This window comes from Panthera leo, chromosome C1 (assembly GCF_018350215.1).
Source record: "Panthera leo isolate Ple1 chromosome C1, P.leo_Ple1_pat1.1, whole genome shotgun sequence".
In the NCBI taxonomy this organism is placed as follows: Eukaryota; Metazoa; Chordata; class Mammalia; order Carnivora; family Felidae; genus Panthera; species Panthera leo.
The window spans coordinates 53,793,667-53,818,883 of NC_056686.1; the positions used below are offsets into that span (position 1 = coordinate 53,793,667).

General features: G+C 36.4%; 1 protein-coding gene across 8 annotated transcripts in view; it reads left to right on the plus strand.

The window, feature by feature from the left end:
- The window catches only part of LEPR (leptin receptor), a 190,152-nt gene that overhangs the window by 136,945 nt on the left and 27,990 nt on the right, over positions 1 to 25,217 (plus strand). For all 8 annotated transcript variants that reach the window (XM_042952035.1, XM_042952036.1, XM_042952032.1 and 5 more), the window contains 10 exons: positions 1,132 to 1,340; positions 5,864 to 6,009; positions 8,019 to 8,163; positions 15,070 to 15,360; positions 15,511 to 15,628; positions 18,318 to 18,517; positions 20,329 to 20,477; positions 21,764 to 21,923; positions 22,043 to 22,125; positions 23,296 to 23,512. In XM_042952035.1, coding sequence (XP_042807969.1) covers positions 1,132 to 1,340; positions 5,864 to 6,009; positions 8,019 to 8,163; positions 15,070 to 15,360; positions 15,511 to 15,628; positions 18,318 to 18,517; positions 20,329 to 20,477; positions 21,764 to 21,923; positions 22,043 to 22,125; positions 23,296 to 23,512 — 1,718 coding nt within the window. The remainder of the gene's footprint in view (positions 1 to 1,131; positions 1,341 to 5,863; positions 6,010 to 8,018; positions 8,164 to 15,069; positions 15,361 to 15,510; positions 15,629 to 18,317; positions 18,518 to 20,328; positions 20,478 to 21,763; positions 21,924 to 22,042; positions 22,126 to 23,295; positions 23,513 to 25,217) is intronic.

The window sequence follows — 25,217 nt, forward strand, 5'->3', positions numbered from 1 at the left end:
ACCTTCGTGCCCCTTACCCATTTAGCTCACCCCCCCTCCCACAATCCCTCCAGTAACCCTCAGTTTGTTCTCCATATTCATGAGTCTCTTATGCTTTGTCCCCCTCCCTGTTTTTATATTCTTTTTGTTTCCCTTCCCTTATGTTCATCCGTTTTGTCCCTTAAAGTACTCATATGAGTGAAGTCATATGATACTTGTCTTTCTCTGACTAATTTCGCTTAGCACAATACCCTCTAGTTCGATCCATGTAGTTGCAAATGGCAAGATTTCATTCTTTTTGATTGCCGAGTAATACTCCATTGTATGTATATACCACATCTTCTTTATCCATTCATCCATCGATGGACATTTGGGCTCTTTCCATACTTTGGCTATTGTTGATAGTGCTGCTATAAACATCGGGGTGCATGTGTCCCTTCGAAACAGCACACCTGTATCCCATGGATAGATGCCTAGTAGTTCAATTGCTGGGTCATAGGGTAGTTCTATTTTTAGTTTTTTGAGGAACCTCCATACTGTTTTCCAGAGCGGCTGCACCAGCTTGCATTCCCAAGTAAATACCCTTTTAAAGTTATTTTCATTTCTTTGTGTGGAACCTGTCTTCCATCTGCTATCATTTTCTTTTGCCTGATGGATTTTCTTTGGCAGCTTTTATAATACACACCTGATGGGTGACGAATTCTTTCAGTTTTGGTATGCTTGAAAAAAACCTTTATTATATGTTTATTTTGAAAGATATTTTCTCTGGATATAGAGTTTTAGGATCACAGTTTCTCTTTCCTTTTTGGTACTTCACTATTGCTTCAGTACCTTGTTGCTGGTATTATTTCTTTTAAGATTTTTTATTATTTTTAAGTCATCTCTATACCCAACATGGGGCTCGAACTTACAATTCCAAGATCCAGAGTCACATGTCCTACCGATGGAGCCAGCCAGGTGCGCCTGTGCTGATATTCTTTCTAATGGCTAACCTGCTTTAACTCTTATGTTTGCATCTCTTATATAATGCATCCTTTGTTTTTCCCTAGATGCCTTTTAAGCTGGATGTGCAGAAATTTTTGTCATACATTTTAAGTAAATCCAATACATGCCACATCTACACTAATATTTATCTCTTCTTTTTTCACATAGGCCTGAAGTGTTAGAAGAGTCCCTTCCGGTCCCCCAGAAGGGCAGTTTTCTGACTGTTCAGTGTAACTGCAGTGTTCGTGACAGCTGTGAATGCCATGTGCCTGTGCCCACAGCCAAACTCAACCACACTCTTCTTATGTATTTCAAAATCACGTCTGGTGGAGTAATTTTTCAGTCACCTATGATGTCAGTTCAGCCCATAAATGTTGGTAAGTTGTGTATAAAAGAGATAATAGATCTAAACATCAGTCACACAAGCAGGTTAAAAATTGCTCACAAAATGTTTTTTTTCAATAGTTTATCTTGCTTTCGAGCTGTAAGGATGGTTAAATGTGGTATAAGGAACTATTAAGAGTAGCTTCTAGAATGTTTTAAGCACAATATAGATATCTCTGCAGTTGTTAAATTCTTTCTTAAAAACATTTTTTCTTAAATCCTGGATCTGTGCAATGGATACGTGTCGTTTGGTTATTCCTGTTTTCACTTATCAGATAATAATTTCCAAAAATAATCAGAAGCTTGTTTTTTACCTGGATTTCTTCCTTCAATAAATATTTCTCAGAGGCTCATATGTGTCAGCCACTGACCTAGGAGCTGGGGAAACAATGGTGAATGAGACAAAGTTTCTGCCTCATAGACCAGAGACAATATTAAGCAGACAGGGATAGTAAAAAAGTAAACAACTAAATAATTTGCTGTACAAATCTGATTATAAGAAAAACTCAAGTAATAGGTTATTAGTGCAGAGATTCCCAAAGTTTCTTTTGATCCACTTGAACATATAATTACAAATGTGAATAAGATAGGCAAGTGTTCACTTAATGTGTTTATTAACTCAGTTTTGTTTGTACGTATATTATATATAATATGTAATGTAACAGTGTTACTATTTTCCACTTGTATTTCTTGAAAGCATTGTATACAAACTTCTTACATGCATCATTGTTTTTGACATCACAAGAGCCACTTTTCCAGGCATCTCACACGGTTTTTCACATAGCCTCACCTTCATTTCTTTCTAAGTTACTGAGCATGACATCTGCATATGCAGATTTGCATATGACATATGACATATGAATGCATTGACATCATATTTTAACATTAGGACTTTCAAATAATTTGTCTTCTAGGGATATATTTTTGGTCTCTACAACATAATTATGATGACGCCTGAACAATTCCATCATGAAATTATACCACAGGAAAAAATATACATAATATTTATAAAATACTGTTATGTTCTCTTTTTAAAACTAATTCTCTCAGGTGATTTTTAGAAGCACCTGGAGCCAGAACTGAATTGCATATTTAAAAATAAAATAAAAGTTAAGATGAAGTTCTATGATAGACTTTATAAGAAACTGAAAAAGAGTTTTGTTTTTTTTTCAGTAATGATTTTTGAGAAAAAAAATCTTTCCGTATGCTTGGGCATATATGATAATGTCCCCAAATTTTAAGTTCCATAAAAGAAGTAAGAGATGGAGAGTGTCAGGTATAGTGACTATTATTTTAGCTACGGAGGTCAAAGAAGACCTGTTTTGGGAGATAGCAGTTGGGCTAAATGAAAGAGAAAAAACTGTAAAAATCCAGAGCGAAAGGTGCTCCATGCAGGAAAAATAGCACCCATGAAACCTCTGAGATGGAATGAGCTTGGCAGTTGGAGGAACCAAAGAAAAGGCCTCTATGTTTGGACTGAATGAGGTAAGGGAGTATCTGGAGATGTGGTCGGAGAGTTATTGGGTTCATATCGTAGGCCAGAGTTACAGAGTTGGATTTTATCCTAATTGCACTGGAAGCTTTTGAACTAAGAGAGTGATATGGTCAGGTATGTGTGTCTGTGTTCATGTTTAAAATTTGCTCTGCATGTGGAGAAGAAAGTTGATGGGGAAAAGAGGAAGGATAGTTGCAAGAGTGGAATCAGAGGGCTCAGATAGGAGGTTATTGGAATGATCTAGTTGGTTTAGGGATGTAGCAATGGAGAAGAAAGAAATGGTCATAGTTGGAATTTATTTGGGAGATGGTGCTATCTGAGATTTCTAGTGGATTTGGTACGAAGGAAAGAGAAGAGCCAAGGATACACTCAGGCTAGGACCAGAGCATGCCAGTGAATAGTGGTACCATGTACTGGGATGGGGAGATTTGGGGAGGATCAGGTGTGACACATTAATTTTGAGATGCTTATAGATACCCAAGAGATGCTGAGTAGGCATTTGGACATAAGATCCTAGAGTTCAAGGGAGATATATACAGGAGTATTTGGTGTATAGATGTTTATGGGATTGAATAAGATCAGCCACTTAGAGTTCAGCCAGGGAAAGACTGAGGCAGTCAGAGGGAAAGGAGGAGTAAAAGAACATGGTGGCCTGGAACCATGCAGGAACAGTGAGCAGATATGTGGAATGCCACTGAGAGGTGGAGTGAAATGGATCAGACAGCTGATACTGGATTTGGAAAAGGGTGGTGATCTTGATAAGAGAGAGCGCTTTCAGTGGACTGGTGAGGGGGTAGACCTGATCAGAGTAGGTTGGTTAGGAAGATGGGACACAAAGTGGGCGGAATGAGTGGTGCCAATGCTTCCAAGAGATATTGTTGTGAAAGAAGCAGGTAGGTGGCAGTATATCTAAGACTGGGGACATAGGTGGTTCAGGGAAAGATTTATTTTTAGATTTCTAATACTAAGGAATATATCTATACAGGCAGGAAGTGTACAATAGTTTATAACTTTATGATTTCTCTTCTGTTTGATGGCTTTGTTTTGTTTTCTTTTTGGTCATGAGAACTCAGTGAGTTTCACCTATTGTTTCTAGACTTTAGTGTTTATCTGTCCCTGCTTTAAAATAACTAAAATTTGTAATATGTCACATAAAGTAAAAACTTTATTAATTTTGATTCAAGGAAAAGAGAAAAACTATGTCTAAATTCTTGAAAATACAGTGTGTTAAGGGACGCCTGGGTGGCTCAGTTGGTTGAGTGTCTGACTTTGGCTCAGGTCATGATCTCATGGTTTGTGAGTTCAAGCCCCGTGTCAGGCTCTGTGCTGACAGCTCTGAGCCTGGAGCCTGCTTTGGATTCTGTGTCTCCCTCTCTCTCTGGTCCTCCCCTGCTCATGCTCTGTCTCTCTCTCTCCTTCAAAAATAAAAACATTTAAAAAAATGAAAAGAAAATACAGTGTGTTAAAAAACAGTAATGTGCCATTTTAGTTCTTGAAAATGAAATGCAAATCAGTGTTTCAATGTAATGACTATTTCTATGTATGTAAGTTCTGTTAGTTAAAATCTTAAAAACACAAGAGATGTGCAAAAAGGACAAATTCATTATCTGTTTTCCATCATTTTGTCATTTTTTCTAATTTTAATACATATTTATGAATATTCTTTTATTTGTTAATTTCAAGAAAAATCAGGAATCTAAGTATAGATGTTGTTTAATAAACTTTTTTTAAAATTTATTTTTATTTATTTTGAGAGAGAGATAGCAAATAGGGGAGGGACAGAGAGAGGGAGAAAGAATCACAAGCAGGCTCTGCACTGTCAGTATAGAGCCCGATGCAGGGCTCGAACTCACAAACCGTGAGATTATGACCTGAGCTGAAGTCAGGAGTCAGACGCTTAACTGACCGAGCCACCTAGGCACCCCCAATAAACTTACAATACTAACAATATTAAACATGTTCAATATTCTTCTCCATTATCATTTTTAATGGCTATATAGAGCCCCTTATAGGGATGAGCCATTATTTCTTTAGCCAGTCTTTTATGGTAAGATGTTTATATTGTTTCTACAAATAATTTAAAGGTTATGTGTTTTTAATTTTTCTTTTTAATGTTTATTTGTTTTTGGGAGAGAGAGCACACAAGCAAGGAACAGAGACAGGGGAGATGGGTTCTGAGCTGTTAGCACAGAGCCTGATGCAGGACTAGAACTCATAAACTGTGAGATCATGACCTGAACTGAAGTCAGATGCTTAACTGAGTGAGCCACCCAGGTGTCCCAAGGTTATGTGTGCTTAAAACTACACACACACACACACACACACACACACACACACACACACACACACAGAAAATCTATACACAAATGCATATTCATACATAAACACATGCGTATACATACGAACTCAAATCATTTACTAAGCTAAACACATTGTTAGACTATGAAACTCTATGCCCATTTCTGGTGACAAGCCAGGGCCTGCTAATGCTATGTTTATTGCATGTAAAATATGCATGCTGTGGGTTATTTGAATTGGTGCATCTAGATTACTGTATTTCAAAGTTAATAGGTTTGCTGAATTTTGCATGCATATTTGTGTGAAGTTTTACCTGAAAACTCTGTATGCATTTTCCAAGTAGTGCTCTGCAAAATGCTGTTTTTCTTTGTCACCCACTAAAACAGTGGGTGAGTGTGGTAGGGAGAAGCTTCAAAGAAGTTTGGGGAATGCCAGGTTAAATAAAGTTAACAGACTTTTTTACAGCAGGAATTCACGTTTATCAAAACAACCTCATTTACTGATTTACAGTTTTTACCATTTAGGGAGAAGGAAAGGAAGATGTGTGGATTGTTATGGAAAGATACAAGGAGGAGACCTAATATTTTGGTTCTGTAATTAGCCTTTGCTTAAGGTTACCTTTTAAGTAGTTAAAAGATTAGGATCTGCTAAAAATTCATTTTGACTTTATTTTATGATTATCATGAAAATTGCTTGACTTCAAAATATTCTCTTTTCCTTAAGTGAAGCCTGATCCACCATTAGGTTTACATATGGAAATCACAGACACCGGCAATTTAAAAATTTCTTGGTCCAGCCCAACATTGGTACCATTTCAACTTCAATATCAAGTGAAATATTCAGAGAATTCTTCAACAAATATGAGAAAAGTAAGTATAGTTTAAATTGGAAAAAAATTTTAATGTTTATTTATTTATTTTGAGAGAGACAACCCTAATGTGGGAAGGGAGAGAGAGAAGGAGAGAAAGAGTCCCAAGCAGGCTCTGCGCTGTCAGCACAGAGCCCGATGTAGAGCTCGAACTCACGAAAACATGAGATCATGCCCTGAGCCAAGATGCCCGGAGTCAAGATCAAGAGTCTGATGCTTAATGGAGGCAGCCACTCAGGTGCCCCAGTAAGTATATTTTAGTAAACAAAATGGAACATCGAGAAGCAACTGAAGATACAGTGCTTTCCAAGTCCCATCTCAAATGCCCTTTGCTTGCCAAATGTACATGGCTCTTCTGGAGCAGAACCAGCTGTAATTTAATATTATACTTGCTTTCATTTAAGATCAGCCTAGGAAATGACCATATGAACAGCATGTCTGCATCTTTGGTAAAATGCTTTTAGAAAAATTGTGTGATGTTGCACAGTATCTCTTATGTATGGATCCATGTTATATATTGAGGGGTATGACAAATTCTTCCCAGAATTTAGTCCCAGAGAAAGTTCCACTTCCAAAAAGAGTTTATGTATAGATTACCGTCTTTCTCCGTCTCTTCCCTCTCCCTCCACGCATGCACGCACACACGGCTAAAGGGCTATAGAAAGTCCAGTTACAGAAACTTGGATTCATGATCATAATCCTTTCTGATTTTACAATTCAAACTTACTTTTTTTATTGCTCAACATATTTGTTTACATGCAGTGCATACATTTGTAGTGTAAAGTGTGTCAAATCCCTTTTGCATCGTTTCAGTGTTTATTGAGTACCTAATAGGTGCTAGGAACTGTTCTACGGGCATCAGGATGCACTTGGTGGTAGAACAAACTGGAGAGGGGAGCTTGAGGGTGCTGGTGGAGATGGTAGGTTGTAGCATTAAGTGGAGGTGGGGAAGACCTCATTGAGAAGGTGACATTTGGGCAAGGATTTGAAGGAGGTTCGTGATGGATATATATGGGGGAATTAGTTTCCAAATAGAGGAAACAGCAATTCAGAGGCCATAAGCTGGATGAGAAGCTAGAGGCCAGGGGAGTGAGTGAGAGCAAGAGTAGCAGTGGATGAATCAGAGAGGAGTAGGAGAGGAGAAGAAGGAGGTCATAAGGAGCGTGGACTGTGCATGGAGTTTGGCATTTTCCCTTATGAAATGAATTGTTATATAATTTAGATATAAAAACTGTCTTTTTAACTCTGGGCCAGTTTTTTAAAGACTTTATTTTCACGAAGAGCAGAAAAGGAATCCTTAGTGCCACGTGTGGGAAAAGCAGTGTTAAGGCTTCTCTGGGCTTCAGCTTTCTCATCTATAAAACGGAGACAATAGATTTTGAAATATAAGTGATCTGCTATTGTGTAATACATTCCTAGCGCTTTTCACCCTTTCCCAGTTTAAGAGGCCAGGGAGTTCAGTAGCTTTGGAGTACATCATTGGAAAACTGAATTTATTTGCTAAACAGTTCTTAGTAGTGGTTGTCTTATGCAGAATTAAGTCTCTTGGATCTCTGCTCTCTAGTGTATAAACTATATTTTGATTCACTGTAGCTTATCATCAAGTTCAGGTTTTTAAATTATTCGTGCCCTTCTCTGTGAAGCTTTATTCTAGGAATGTTTATTATTCTCTGTCCACCCCTGCTCATTGTTTCCTACCATGTGTGTTTATTAGAGATGTCAGTGGTGGCTTAAAGCTCTCCACTGACTTCAGCTGTGTCTCTCAAATTTTGAAAGGTCAATATTCATTATCATTCAGGTAAAAATATTTCCTGTCACTGTGATTTTCTTCTTGGACTCATGGGCTCTTTAAACTTTTATTGACAAATGTGCAAATGAATTCCACTGGGGCCTGCTAACTATTCTGTAAGATTTTAATTCTTTGAAATTTGCTAAGACTGCTTGTCATCAATTTTGATAAAGGTTGCACATCAACTTGATGCTCTGATGTTTTCAAATAATATTTAATAGGCTGATGAGATTGTCTCAGCTACATCTCTGCTGGTAGACAGTGTGCTTCCTGGGTCTTCATATGAAGTTCAAGTGAGGGGTAGGAGACTGGATGGCCCAGGACTCTGGAGTGACTGGAGCGCCCCTCTGATCTTTACCACACAAGGTAGGATTGCTAATAGTGGCTCCTACTGAGAGGAGAATATGCTTCCTGATTTTTTCTTTGGCCTGTTATAAGCATCTTAAACTTTGTGGCAGTCAAGGACGAATGCAATATTAATGTTTTATTTAAATTTTGAGAGGTTAATTTGTTAATGAAAACTTGTGTAAAGGTTCCCAAGTTTACATTCATCCATAGTCGTGTCTTGCTGAATTATTCTTTCTTACTCAAAAGATAGAAAGATAGAAAAGATAGAAAGGTTCCAAATTTACAAATTCAGAACCTTACCTCTATTGATGTTTTTTTGAATTTACATTTAGGTATATGTTTATTTATGTCAGATATGTTTATTTGACATAAATTTCAAATATTCAAACTTTATTTAATTATTATATTTTACATAATAAATAATAACATAATAAAATAATTTTTTCCACTCTAGATACTTGCTTTTGAGAGTTTTCACTGTTAATTTGCATATTTTGAAAGTTAAGCTTAACATCAGAAAAACTGTGATTTATTCAGAACTACCTCGTGAAGTTGGGGTGGTGTTTTACAAAGAGGCCCGGGAGCCTTAGAATAGTGCAACCCTGTCACATGCTAACTTGTGACCATAGGAGGACACTTTGTGGACCTTTGCCTAGTTGTCTGATCCATCAGAAGACCAAAATTATTCCTACTGAAACTCATGCAGGTTGATTATGGATATATAGAGACAAGTGCTGTGTAAATCACTGCGAAGATAGTCAACACATTTAACTAAATAAGTTCATGTATTGATTGCTTACTATTTAAAAAGCATTGCTTAGTCAAAAAGTCTGTAGCATTAGTGGTTTAAGAGCACTGACTTTGGAGTCCGACAAGTTTATAGAAGTCCCGGCCCCACCACTTATTTGGAAAGTTTCTTAACCTTTCTATGCCCCCTTTCCTCATCTGCAAAATAGAGATGTCTTTATATGATAGAATGGCACAATTCGCCTAATGTCTGCACTGAATTAGAGGATTCTCACACAGCAAAGTTGCAAAAAAAAAACAAAAAAAAACCACAAAAAACAAAATCAAACAAAAAAAGCCCCTGCTTCACAATGTATTCTATTGACGTTCATTGTATTACTGAGCATAGCTCAAATAAGTGAGGTCACTGCTAAGGATTTGGAAAGCTGCCCTTAATATTTTCTTGTCCTGACCCTTAGTAAGCACTCAGTAAATAGTAGATGCAACCATAGTTTATAAACCACAACTCAATATTCAAAATCTCGGCATCTAATAAAGGTGAGAGGTTGACATGGTACATAACTAACTGCATGAGCAAGGTTGTCAGAAGAGCTGACCAAGTGCTAGGCAACGGGAAGGATTGGTTCTCTCTAGGAAAGTCAGGAACCTTGTGGGAACAGATTTAGAAAACATGAATTTCTCATCACTTTTCCTCAAATAATTATTGAGCAATGTGTAATATGGTGCTGACAACTCAGCTTTGGGATTATTTCCAAGGAGGGTCAACTTTTCTACCCTCAATTATTTATTGTTGATTAACAGGACTTAATGACCAGCTGTGAGTTATGTAGCAAGGAATGAATTATAAATCAAATTTTAAAGACTATCCCATGGAAGTTTTTACAACAGTGGGATGGGGTGAAGTGGGTAGAAGAGGAGAGAAGTGGTCTGGAAACCTACTCTGAGTGACCCTGTGGCCCCTTTAACTACCTTCTGGTGAAACGTTTCTCTTTGAGAAAAAAATGGCTTTCTTCTTTATGATTTTACTTCTTTTTAAATTTTTTTTTTCAACGTTTTTTATTTATTTTTGGGACAGAGAGAGACAGAACATGAACGGGGGAGGGGCAGAGAGAGAGGGAGACACAGAATCGGAAACAGGCTCCAGGCTCCGAGCCATCAGCCCAGAGCTGACGCGGGGCTCGAACTCACGGACCGCAAGATCGTGACCTGGCTGAAGTCGGACGCTTAACCAACTGCGCCACCCAGGCGCCCCTATGATTTTACTTCTTAATTAGATCTGAAAATGTACCCTTTCTGAAGAAGAGGGAAATTCTAAAAGAATCATTGTTATTTTTAAAGCTTGCTAATACTCAACATTTCGAATATTCATACATTTATGCCTTTTTAGAATAATGGCTCTTAGCAATGTTATGTTTTTAGTGGGACTAAAATGAAAATTTTTTTAATATTTATTTATTTTTTTAAATATATTTTTTAAAATAAAATTTTATGTATGTATGTATGTATATATGTATGTATGTATTTATTTATGAGAGAGAAAGAGAGACAGAGTGAGAGCAGGGGAGGGGCAGAGGGAGGGAGACGCAGAGTCTGAAGCAGGTTCCAGGCTCCCCACTGTCAACACAGTTCATGTCAAACCCATGAACCGTCAGATCATGACCTGAGCCTAAGTCAGATGCTTAACTGACTGAGCCGCCTAGGCGCCCCTAAGATGAACATTTTGATCGATTATGATGTGATAGTTATTTGTGTTATATTTCATGTAAGATTTTGTTTTAGATTGTTCAGGTCAGGTTTTTTAGACCTTTGGATGGACATAGGCTTAGTTCTGTTTTACATTGTGCAAAATCCTTTCATACTACTATTACTTTCTTAGTTCATGGTCATTATGTGCAGGATTAAATTTGCTTGGTTTCTGAATATGTTGGACCATATTCTTATGCTTTTGTGCATAATATAAATAAGATTTATTAATATGTATTATAGAACACACATATAGGCATATATATGCCCTTCCCTCTGCATATATTTAGTGTTTTGTGTACCTGACAGTAATAAAGACATGTTTTGTTGAGAAGAAACTTTACCAATTTATTTGCTTGTACAGTCTCTAACAGTATTACAATTAACACCTATCCTTTTACTTATTCACCACAGGTGTATCCCTCTAGTGACTTTAGACATCCCAAACAGAAATGTGTGAAAATAAGTTAAAAATAAAGCCAGACAGTGAGTAAACAGCTGCCCCAATGGGCAGAATTTGTTGATTTAGCAATAAGTGTAAAAGTAGCTTAGTAGTTTAACAGACTTGGATGGCTTAGTTGCCAGTGAGTGGTACCAGGTAAATATTAAGGGAAAGATAGAAACTTGCCAAATAGAAAGTAGACTAGGGACACCAAGAGTGGGGAGAAAAGCCTACACACTTCAGTAGCTCCCAAGCACATTTCTGTGTTACAGTATCATCTTCTGTAATGATGTAATGATGGGTGCTGAATCATAAATCAAAGGTACCATTAGGTTCATACTTCCCTACTGAATAATGATAATAATAATAATCATAGTAATGACAGTTACAGGGTACTTCCTGTGTTTCAAGCACTGCTCTAAGTGCTTTACATGTATTATCATTTTATCCTTTTGATGCCCTATGAGATAGGGTATTCACCTGTCTCCCTGATACTCCCTTTTTATAAACAGAGCAGTCGAGATTTAGAGAGGTTAAGTAACTTGTAAAAGTTGGCACAATCTAGAGCTGGCAGGCCAATCCCAGCGCTCATGTTTGTACACACTAATACAGTGATTAAGTGCATGATGTATATTTATGCAAGATTTCTGGTGTCACTAAACATTGATACTGGGAACTAATAAGCAGTAAACTTACATCGAGCATTTTAGTGGGACCTCTCATTTCCTTCATGGTTCCTGATAAACGAGGTTTCAGTGTTGCTTAGGTTGTTCAAGTTTTAGTTTTGCTGTTTACCTTCACAGCACTTTCCACACCTCACGGTGCTTACTGCACTTGAGGCTTGTTCTTGAGTGCTGTGCAGCAGTGAAGTATGTTTCTCCAAACTTGGGAGTTTCCTATTCTTATGTAAAGGATTTGGATCCTTCTCCCTTAAATCTAGGTATTTAATATTATTAGATTATCTTCTGTTGCTCACTGCTAGGTGCTACAATGACATCCACCAAACAGAAGTATTCTGTAAGTTTGAGGCATTAACTTATTTAGCATGAGTGAATTAGCATACCTGCTTTATCATTTCCAAACACTTTGAATTTTATTGATTTTTCTTTTTTTAACAGAGGTTGTCTGATGTATTGTTGCCGGAGCAAACAGAATGCTAATTATCAGTACCTTTATAGTTACTATTTTGTAGTCATTGATTTATTAAAGCTGTACCTACCAAGTACACAGTTAATGAACCATTGACCGTTTCTAATCAAGGAATTCTTACAGATTTTTTGAAAATGAATTGGCTAGTTTCTTTCTTTGTAGCTATTGCGAGACCTTGGACTTTGAGGGAGGCTAACAATGTTGCAGTTGAGTTACGCCAAACACTTAAAACAAGTTTAGAAGTGCTCACTTCTTGTAGTACCTTTCTTAATTACATTTTTGTGCTGCCGAAGAAGAGGAGAAACATAATTTCTTCATTTCATACTTGGCAGTGCGTATAATGTGCTAGAGAAAATATTTTCCCCTCAAAGGAAAATAGGAAGTCTGCTTTGAAAATTTAAAAATCTGTTTTCTGGAGCTATAATAAACACATTGTAAAATAACTTTAACTAAAATGTTTTGATTCATGATTTATGTTCATGTAGGTAATTCACTAATATTTATCAAAAGATTTTCCTCTTTTAATGAAATTCATTATTTTAGACCTTACAAAAGTATTGGTACCTGGTCATCAGAAGAAAATTATTATTTTCTCGTTTTACAAATTAAATGTTGTGGAGTATCTTACATGAGAATAAAATATATATTTATATTATTTTAAAAATTAAATATTCATTTACTTCATATCAATTTCTGTATATTCAGTGTAAACTTTACACATCATCAGGTTTTTAATAACCTGCTTTTCTTTTTTGTAAGCTAATATCTTAGTATTTAATCATGCCAAAATACTATGACTTTAACTGCATTTCTTGATTAAGCCTTACTGAGGTATTCAATTTTGAAGTGAAATGGTTTTGAGTTTTTCATTATCTTTAAACATAAAAGATTCAGCTTAGCTTTTGAAATCTAATGTGTACTCTTTAAAAAAATAAATTACTCTTAAAGTTTTGAAGCCATTCAGTAATGACATGTGGAGCATATTGAAAATAGGTTAATGATTTTTCAGATCTGTGCTAGGTACTTGCGTGCAGTAAGTAATATACTAACGAAGCTTGAGTGCCATCCTAGGCTAGGGTTAAAAATCTAATGGACTGTCTTCTGTCTAGTGATTTCATGCTACTAATTTTTTTCTTGTTTATGCTTGACTGCAAACGTACAAAATACAAATGTTTTGTATGGATTCTAAATACAAAGGCCATGGAGTTTAGCCTGCTATTGCAAAAAAGAAAAAACTTAAATATAAAAATCAATGAAGTTTTTCATTTTTGTTTTTGTGGGGTAATCCAGATGATATAAAATAATAAAAATCAATGAAGGTTTTCGTTTTTGTTTTGGGGGGTAATCCAGATGATATGTATAGAAACATATTCATATTCTCTCAGAAGAAAATGTCTTATTGTGAATTGTACAACTGAAATATACTGTTTTTGTAATGCACTGTGGCAGAAATGATTTCTTATTATGTAAACAATCACATTTATTGTTTCTAATTAAAAATATAGATTGTTTTATTAAATAATAGATTCTTTTATTAAAAATAAAAATATATAAACATTATGTAAACAATAGATTATTTTATTAAAAATAAAAATATATTGTTTCCAACAATAGGGGACCAAAAAAGTAGTATGGAATAGTGTAGAGCCATTAACAAATAATATTTTAGAAAAATATTGGTTCCTCTTATCCTTAACCACAGCATACTGGCATTAAATAACTTTAAAACTTTACAGACTAGTATTTAAGGTTTACCTGTTTTGGTGCATTGGGGCATTGTTGATTTTACATTCCCTAACTAGTTCTCTTTCTTTATTTATTTATATATTTTTTAATGTTTATTTATTTTTGAGAGTGAGAGACAGAGAGCGAGCGAGCAGGGGAGGTGCAGAGAGAGAGAGAGAGAGAGAGAGAGAGAAAGACGGAGACACAGAATCTGAAGCAGGCTCCAGGCTCTGAGCTGTCAGCATAGAGTCAGATGTGGGGCCCGAACTCACAAACCATGAGATCATGACCTGAGCCAAAGCTGGATGCATAACCAACTTAGCCACCCAGGTGCCCACCCAGAGAACTCCCTAACCAGTTCTCTTATTTAAAGCTTATTTTTCAGCTTTACCTGCTGATTGAAATTTTCATATATCCAAATGAGACAATAGCAACCACCATTTATTCTTCAGAATTTTGCCTTTACAGTGATTTGATTCAAGAACTCAGCCTAGGTTTCACTGATTCATAAGTCACAGTCTGATGAAAACATGTCATTGTGGAATTAGGTTATATTTCATTTAAATTGATTTTCTGCCTGTCAATTAGCAAGTGGCAATTACTCACTAAATACACTTTGTAATAAGTTTCTATGTTTAGAAAATACTGAGACAGGGGCGCCTGGGTGGCTCAGTTGGTTGAGTGTCCAACTTTGGCTCAAGTCAAGATCTCACAGTCCATAAGTTCAAGCCCCACGTTGGGCTCTGTGCTGACAGCTCAGAGCCTGGAACCTGCTTCAGATTCTGTGTCTCCCTGTCTCTCTGGCTCTCCCCCACTCATGCTCTGTCTCTCTCTCTCTCTCTCTCTCTTTGTCAAAAATAAATAAAACATTAAAAAAATTTTTTAAAGAAAATACTGAGACATTTTTGGAAGTTCAAGTCATTTGGAAATGGGAATGCCTGGATACTACAGAATTTTACGTAAGCAGGCAGTACAAGTTATACAGTCTCTTAGTGCACTCATTTTATTTTTGGCAGTGTGATCCTGATTGCATTGTGAATCTTCTCTATGTAGCATAAATTCCATACAGGATGTTTTTGTTCTTCATCTGATATCCTCCCTTTCTTCTCTTATTGCAGATGTCATATACTTTCCACCTAAAATTCTGACAAGTGTCGGGTCTAACGTTTCTTTTCACTGCATTTATAAAAATGAAAACAAGATTGTTTCCTCAAAAAAGATTATTTGGTGGATGAATTTAGCTGAGAAAATTCCTCAAAGCCAGTATCATGTCATGGGTGACCATGTTAGCAAAGTTACTTTTCGCAGTTTGAAGGCAACCAAACCTCGTGGGAAGTTTACCTACGATGCAATATACTGCTGCAACGAGCATGAATGCCACCATCGCTATGCTGAATTATATGTGATTGGTAAGAATACTGAACTTCTCTTCATTTCCTTCCACAGATTTTTATTATGGACCCTATATTAGAGTCCCATTGATAATGTAAGGAAATTTTATTTTCATTAAAAAATTTGTGATTTTGCTTTGTATTAATATTTTAATGTGTTTTAAATAGATGTCAATATCAATATATCATGTGAAACTGATGGGTACTTAACTCAAATGACTTGCAGATGGTCAACCAATGCAATCCAATCACTCGTGGGAAGTACTTTGCAGTTGAGGTATCATAGGTATGTATTATTTTTGCTGTGTTATTATTCTGTGGATATGGTGAGATAAAACTTTTTATAGAAATATCATCAGAACAGTAGGCTAGTAGACGTTCTTCCTAATAGAGGAAGGTACTATATACTTAGGAAATTGTTGAGGGATTAGGTGATTTTTAAAAAAATTTACATTGATAGAAAAAATATAACTTGTTTTTACCTTAAATTATTTTTCTGATAATCAATTAATTTTCCATAATTGCCTTTTAATTATTGAATGAAATCCAGGAAGAATTGGCTTCTGTACATTTTAGTTTGACTTAGAGAACTGGCCAGAGGAGAATATCCATGATTATAGAGGTCCAGTATCATTTGCTAAAGATAAATATATTGGAAAAAAGTCAGAGGTTGTTGCACAAAGATTCTAAGAGATAATATGAATGCTTTCAGAAGTAGGAAAGATTAGGAAAGAAATGCTTAATAAGGAGTGAAGTGTTATGATAAAGAGTAATTTATGCTTGTTTATTTTTGTGCTTCCCTGTTTTGAAATGATTCCAAGATATCATCTTCCTGTAGTATCATCTGAAGTAATAGAACTCTTGATTAGGAGGAGGTAGATACATTTTTATTTTTATAATCTCTCTTAGTAGTTTTCAGTGATATATACTGCTCTCAAACACGCTGTCTCAATTTGTGTTCATACTGGGGCCTTCCAGTTTGTATCCCTTGTCCTCATTTATTCTTTTTTTTTTAATGTTTTTATTTTTATTTTTGAGACAGAGAGAGAGCATGAGCCAGGGAGGGGCAGAGAGAGAGAGAGAGAGAGAGAGAGGGAGAGTGAGAGAGTGAGAGACAGAATCCGAAGCAGGCTCCAGGCTCTGAGCTGTCAGCACAGAGCTTGACACGGGGCTTGAACTCACGAACTGTGAGATCATGACCTGAGCTGAAGTCAGACGCTTAGCCAACTGAGCCACCCAGGCGCCCCACTCATTTATTCTTAAAATCTAAATTTTCTACGTGAAAAACAAATCCCCTTCCTCAAATACTGTGATCTGAATTCTGTCCCTAAAGTGACTAGTCTATTCTTTAAAAAAAAATTTTTTGTAATGTTTTATATTTTTGGGAGAGAGAGACAGAGCGTGAGCAGGGGAGGAGCAGAGAGACAGGGAGACAAGGAATCTGAAACAGGCTCCAGGCTCTGAGCTGTCAGCACAGAGCCAGACATGGGGCTCAAACTCATGTACCAGGAGATCATGACCTGAGCCAAAGTCGGGCGCTCAACCGACTGAGCCACCCAGGCACCCCATGACCAGTCTATTCTTATGTAGTGGTAGAAAAATGGGGCAATTTCTACATTTCTTACATGGGAATAATAGCTGGCTTCATCTTACTTGATAGTAGCATTTTAAAATCAATAGAATGTTCATGGGATGCCATTTTACTTTTATAATCTGTCTTTACGTTCCTTCCATAACATTTTCACATTAAAAAAGGTGTTTGTGGATGATCATCACATAAGCTCTGTACCTCAATTAAATCGCTAATATTTACAGAAGAGTATGAAACTCCTGCATGTACTGTGGCGAGTTTTTTAAATCTCTCTAAGCCTTGATTTCCTTGTCTGTAAAATGGAGTGAATAATAGGACTTACAAGGTTTCCGTGAGAATTAATAATAAATTCCATTTAATTATAGTTAAGTGATAGAATTTCTCCTGGTAGATATTCAGTAAATGGCTATTGCTGTCATGATGACAAAGATATAACCTTTGCATTCCAAATGGAGCATTACTGTGTTTCTGTACATGGTCACGGTTCTTTTTACCGCAGATGACTCCCCATGCCTTGTTCTCATCTCTCCCCTCTCCCCACTAGCACTCATTCACACACAGACACCCCAATGATTGTAATTTTGAGGAGATAGGCAGGAAAATGTCACAAAAAATAGACCGAGAAACATAAGAATATAGGTTTCTCATTTTCTTGTAACCTCCTTACTCCATTTTTATGGAAACAGAAAATGCTAATTTAACCACTTAAATACCATGTTCAGAGCAAATAGTGGCAGAAGGGCTATTTCAAAGAAAAGGAAAAATGCTTCATATGTTCTGAGGTAGAGTGTTGACTGGGACACAGTTATAAAAATTGCTTTCTTAATTTTCTTCTCCGAGAAAATGCATTATATATTTAACTATATGATTCAGATATAAATCAAAGATTGGTATTGTTTTCATTGTAATGCTCCGAACTGGAAAATACTAGGACATTGTCAATTAAGCTATAATTTACTATCATAAGTTATGTCTTCAGTTTCTGGTGGAATTTAATCCATATTTAAAGTGTAAGGGATTTATCTTCCTTCCCATCTCAGGAATGCTCCAATACTACTTGTGATCCATACTTTTAAAATGATAATCACTTAAATATAATATTAACTTAACTTCAGAGTCGTAGGTTCTACCTCTACTTGGATCCGTAGAGAAGGAATACCAATTATTTTATTTGCATTTCCACTTAGTATCTAATAAAATATTTAATAAGGTTTGTTGTCATTTTTATGGAAATACATAAAATTGTGATACAGTGGGGAAATCAAAAATGCATTTCCAATAAGAACATCTATTTTAAGTGGAATAAAATCTATGGCGTTCTCTCATATATCTTACCGTTTTCATCAATGTTGTATATTAACTGAGTGTTCTCGTATCTTTTAAGGAGCAGCCTTTACTGCTCTGATGTTCCATCTATTCATCCCATATCTGAATCTAAAGATTGCCATTTGCAGAGAGATGGTTTTTATGAATGCGTATTTCAGCCAATCTTTCTATTGTCCGGCTATACAATGTGGATTAGAATCAATCACTCTTTGGGTTCACTTGACTCTCCACCAACGTGTGTTGTTCCTGATTCTGTGGGTATGTCAAACTGTGTTGTTTGTCTTCATTTTTATTAGCAGATTTGGATTCAGGTTGATTCATGGTAATTGTTGTGTTTTACCATTTTCAGATAACACTATTTTTAAACAAAATTTTGTGTGTTTATAGTGGAATTGAAAAGACAATCAACCTTAGAAAGTTTTACTGTTTTTATTTTTTTAAGTTACTTATAGCACAATGTTTTTGTAATAGGAATACTTTCAGCATATAATTTGATAAGTTATATTGGTCATTGGTAATAAAATGTAGCAGTAATATTATTGTAAATAATGCACTGCTTTGTTTTTCTCCCAATGTACTTATGAAAACATTTGGTGTTTTTAGTTTAGAAATTTAATTTGGGTATTGTGATGGATTTTGTAATCTGAGTAGTCATAACCAGAGAGTTTAATTTGTGAGGCTGTGTAGGCTACCGAGAGATTCAAAATGACTACACTGAACAAGAAAAAAATAGATAAAGAAGATACCATCATGACATTTTTAAATACGCTTAAAAAAGATCCACTGATTTCAAAGGATTAAGAATATATTGAAAGAATATATTGAAAAGTATAATATATCCCTCCAATATTGCTGCAAAATCTTTGAGAAATGACCTATTTATGATTATGCAATAGAGGTAAAAGAATATCTTTGGTCCTATATACTATTTTGTTGGGAAATTATGCCAAAAATCAGTATTTGATTCGTTATATTTTCAAATAATTAGTACACATCTGAATTAAAACCTATATTTTGTTAAATGTATGATAAAATCATAATATTTAGGGTTTTTTTTATTACCATAGAGTCCCAATTAATTGATTTCCTCCCCCACGTGCGCGCATGTGCACACACACGCACATGCATACACACATACTATTTAGTTTTGTTCCACTTAAAGGGATTTTACTGTAAGGAGTACTTCTCTGGTACTACGTATCTTGGAATAGCATGGAACCCTCCTACCACTCTCTACCCCACAAACACGCACATTAATAACTTCACATGTAATATATGACACTATGAATTCAGTTCTATATGTTATCAGAACAACCTTTGATGTTATTCTTTTCAGTACTAAAATTAGGAGTTTACGTTAGGCTTATACTGCCTACTTAGTACTAGAAAACAAGGTGGAGATTCAACTTGAGGATCCAAATGCCAGTTCCATGTGTTACTAGCTTTGTAAACATGGGCTAGACATGTAAGTGCCCTGTGACTAGTTTATCACCCATAAAATGTGGAAAGCTTCTCCTTCCTCCTCACTGTGCATGTTGTAGGGATCATGAAAACTCTTGTACTTTAAAGTATCCTTTCTGCAAACTAGATATTCATGGAATATATCCATATGATATCCATATGATTCAGTCAAGTAAGATCACAGATTGAATGTCTTAGCATCTCTCACATATTCATACTTCCTTTTCTGAGGAGGAATTAACTTTTCAGGAGTTGAAATGTATGTCATCTTACTGTTGGTCAAGAATGTCTTCTTCATATATGAAGAATTGGATAAGCATGAGAAACATTAGAAATGAAAAGGTTTAGAGGTTTTGGTCATCAACAGTCTTAAGGTATTATAAGTGCAGAGCTTCAGAGTTCATACTACTGTGCTGGGATGTTGGGACTTTTAGTTCCCAAATATGCTGAGTTTGCACATTGACTTGTACTATTTTTTTTTTTTTTTAATCTCCTTTGAGGAGATACTGCTTTATAGAGTATAAAAGATTATAACATCATGATAATGTTTTAAAAATATTCTCACTGTTTAAATTACTGTTACACAGTACTATTTTTAAATTTTCTAGTGAAACCACTGCCTCCATCCAGTGTGAAAGTGGAAATTACTGTAAAAATTGGATTATTGAAAATATCTTGGGAAAAGCCAGTCTTTCCAGAGAATAATCTTAAATTCCAGATTCGCTACGGCTTAAGTGGGAAAGAAGTACAGTGGAAGGTACATTTTACCTAGAAATGTCTTCAGCTTGCCTCACTAAATGTTATTTCTTATAAGTGTTTAAGGATTTTATTGCATAAGATTTATTTTATTGGCACAAATGTACATCTTCCTGTATTCTGTAGCTGTTTTTGTTAAGTAGATATTTCTATAGGTTTAAAAAAAGATATTTCTACAAAGTAGATGTTTCTATAGGTTTAAATTCTTTTTAAAAGAATTGTTTTCATGTTTATTTTTGAGAGAGATAGAGATAGACAGAGACAGAGAGAGAATGAGTGGGGGAAGGGCAGAGAGAGAGAGAGAAGGGGCAGAGGATCTGAAGCAGGCTCTGTGCTGGCAGCAGAGAGCCCAATGTAGGGCTCAAACTCATGAACCATGTGATCATGACCTGAGCTGAAGTTGGGCACTTAACTGACTGAGCCACCCAGGCACCCCTAGGTCTAACCCTTTAAAGTTATGACATTTCCTGTAACCCATCATTTCCCAAAATGAGTTTGACAGAATATTGAACTATTCCTTGAAAAAAGATTGCATGGATGAATAAATGTACGAACCCCTGTATCACTGTGTGTTCCTAGTACAGAACTGCACTGGGTTACATATTAAAGGTTTAGATAGGTCCTGCATCAAAGTAATATTTGTGACTTTATTTTATTCTGTGTTTATCAAACTCAATTTACCAAGGAACTCTTTTTCCTTTAACATCTAATATTCTTTAGTACACTTATGTTCAAAGGGACACATTTTGGAAGAAGCTGCTTTTACCAAACAATTAAAACCACACCCATAGTGGCAAGTGTGCATATGGTGACAGGCCACGTCAGTTTTCAGATGGCAGCCGGCAAAGACCCAGGAATATTAGGAACCCTAATTATGCCTTTAGATCATCATGATTTTAGCAGAAAGGAATGTGACAGTTTACCATCTTATTGAAGAGACTATCAGAGATATCACTATGTAACCACTCAGTTAAAATTATTGAGAATTTCTGTGGGTAGAGGATTAGTGGACAGAAATTAGTAATAGAGTTGAGAACAGCTGAGAGTGAGGTTGCAAGTAGGTCAGTCCAAATCTTGGCCTGAGAAGGAGACCACAGATGACTAAGATAATCCTTCACTTGAAGGAGCTCAAGATCCAAGTCACATATTTCTATAGCCAGAAAACACAAAGTCAGCCCTCTGTTAATTTTGGAATAGTATTAAGGTTTTAAATAGAATGCACTTCAGGGCCCTTTAGCTACATAGGTGTTGGTAATGGTTACTCTAATGCTTGAGTTTATTTTACAGATGTATGAGGTGCATGATGCAAAATCCAATTCTGCCAGCGTCCTGGTGCCAGATCTGTGTGCTGTCTATGCTGTTCAGGTGCGCTGTAAGAGGCTGGATGGGCTGGGATATTGGAGCAATTGGAGTAATCCAGCCTACACAGTTGTCACAGATATAAAAGGTCTGTAGAGATTTTGTAAATGTGTCTTAAAAATGCATGAGGATGTGTGTTTCCAATAGGACTAAAAACTATTCCTTCTGAGAGCACATGTACAACTTGGGCTCCTTGTCCTTCTGCAGTTCCTACCAGAGGACCTGAAGTTTGGAGAATAATTAATGAAGACACCACTAAAAAAGAGAGAAATGTTACTTTACTTTGGAAGGTATTCCTGCTTTTTATATTACTCTTAAATTTTATTTTTATACTTATGAAAGACTTCATTGTTCATAATCCTGTCACTTTTTAGGTTCTGCAGTCCAGTATTTCATTTCAGTTTTGAGATGTGATTGCAGAGAGCTACAATGCGCTGGCATGGAGTTAGGGAACTTCATTCTATTCTCAGCTGAGTATATTACAGCGAGGTCAGCATTATTTTGGCAAAGTTGCTTAGATGCTTCAGCCTCAATTTTCTCATCTGTATAAATGTAGAGCTGGACTAGATGATATCTGATAAAATTCTACTCCCCACCTACCCAGATTGTTCCGCACCCCGCAGGCATACATGTGTATGTGTTTGTGTTTATTTTTTTTCTGTTATTTCTGATTTTGAGGAATCTCGATGACAAAAAAAAAAATATATGGAGAGACACTTCCAGTTGACTGTATAGAGTCGTTTTTGATGGGTTTGTAAAGCATTGGCAGCACTGAATCTTATTTGAAACAGGTGGCAGTAATGGAGGAAGTGGGGTATATTGTTAATGCTCTGTAGAATGGAAGAACAGAATTGGACTAGATATGTATTTTACATGGAATCATCAGTGATCTGGTATGATTTTTTTTTTAATGATCGGGCAGAAATTCTGGGATGCCGTATACATGGTTCTGATAGCCTCCAGTACTTGAATTAGCAACGATTAAGAGAAGAAGAGATAACAAATGACACTGGGGTTAACATAAATGATGATTAATATCTTTTCAGCTCTTTCTTGTTGCTTTACAGAACCAGATGGTTACTCGTTGTTGGTTTTTCAGATGAGGAAACTCTTGACTCTCTGCCGGTCTTTCTTTTCTCTAAAATTAGTGTGAAACTTCTCAGTGGAAAAGTGTCCTAATTGTATCATAATTAATTATACTTAAATGATTTATTCCCTGAGTCTTAAGGAAAAAAATAAGTTTCCTGTGCTGTATACCCATCCCGATGACTTCATTGTGTCTCTGTCAGACACCAGCCCTCTCCTACCTCACCTCCCCATACTTCAGCCTTGAACTAGACAGGGCTTGCCCTGGTCTGCCCCTGCCTCCCAGTGGGAAACGTGTAAGAAGAGTTCATGAGCTTGGTTGATATAAAAAGCACGGGAGCCCTTAAACTAATCAATTTTCATGTTTACTACAGCCTCTGATGAAAAATGACTCATTGTGTAGTGTAAGAAAATATGTGGTAAAACATCATACTTCCCGCAATGGAACATGGTCAGAAGATGTGGGAAATCATACTCAATTCACTTTCTTGTGGACAGAGCAAGCACATTCTGTTACAGTTCTGGCCGTCAATTCAATTGGTGCTTCTTTTGTGAATTTTAATTTAACATTCTCATGGCCTATGAGCAAAGGTAAGAAAGGGTACAGGGTGGTAAACCTGTGCCCCTTTCAATATTTACTTTTTACAAACTCCTCCCATTCTAAATGATCTTCCAAGAAGCCTGCAGTTCCCTGAATCTGTAAGTCTGTCTCCTGTCTTTAATTTCTTCTTTTCTGAAAAACAGCAAAGCAGGTTGTACCCTGGTTATATAATATGGTCCTTGGGTTTTCATGTGGTAGAACCATGTTGAAATAATATTATGATAAATGAGAATATTCTAGTAAATCTAATACCTAAACCTTTTGGATCAATGCAAGTTGTACGTGAATTAATCTCTCTCTCCCTGCCTCTGTGTGTGTGTGTGTGTGTGTGTGTGTGTGTAAAAGTAAGTACAGGTACATGTGTGTATTATATTTATTACATACATATGTAATAGTATGACATATGGATGCAAGTAATTGTTCAGACTGGAAAATTAATCTGTTCTTCATTAAAAAAATTTTTTTTAACATTTTTATTTATTTTTGAGACAGAGAGAGACAGAGCATGAATGGGGGAGGGTCAGAGAGAGGGAGACACAGAATCTGAAACAGGCTCCAGGCTCTGAGCTGTCAGCACAGAGCCCAACGTGGGGCTCGAACTCACGGACCGCGAGATCACGACCTGAGCCAAGGTCGGCTGCTTAACCGACTGAGCCACCCAGGCACCCCTGTTCTTCATTTAATACAAGTGATGAACTGGGGCTCTGTGGTGGCTCAGTCAGTTAAGCATCCAACTCTTTGTTTTGGCTCACAGTTCATGAGTTCAAGCCCTATATCAGGCTCCACTCTGACAGCATGGGGCCTGGGATTCTCTCTCTCTTCCTCTCTCTCTGCTCCTCTTCCATGCTCTCTCTCAAAATAAATAAATACACTTTTTAAAAAAGTGATGAACCTTCTTTTTTTTTTTTAAATTTTTTTTTTTCAACGTTTTTTATTTATTTTTGGGACAGAGAGAGACAGAGCATGAACGGGGGAGGGGCAGAGAGAGAGGGAGACACAGAATCAGAAACAGGCTCCAGGCTCCGAGCCATCAGCCCAGAGCCTGACGCGGGGCTCGAACTCACAGACCGCGAGATCGTGACCTGACTGAAGTCAGACGCTTAACCGACTGCGCCACCCAGGCGCCCCCCTTCTTTAATTAATTTTGATATATTTGATTAGAGAATTGAGAACTGCCTTTAATAGGAGTTTCCAATCTGCATTACATATTCAAAGTGTAACTTTTTATTTTTTTTATTTTTTTTATTTTATTTTATTTATTTTTTTTATTTTTTAATATATGAAATTTACTGTCAAATTGGTTTCCATACAACACCCAGTGCTCATCCCAAAAGGTGCCCTCCTCAATACCCATCACCCACCCTCCCCTCCCTCCCACCCCCCATCAACCCTCAGTTTGTTCTCAGTTTTTAACAGTCTCTTATGCTTTGGCTCTCTCCCACTCTAACCTCTTTTTTTTTTTTTTTTTCCTTCCCCTCCCCCATGGGTTTCTGTTATGTTTCTCAGGATCCACATAAGAGTGAAACCATATGGTATCTGTCTTTCTCTGTATGGCTTATTTCACTTAGCATCACACTCTCCAGTTCCATCCACGTTGCTACAAAAGGCCATATTTCATTTTTTCTCATTGCCACGTAGTATTCCATTGTGTATATAAACCACAATTTCTTTATCCGTTCATCAGTTGATGGACAT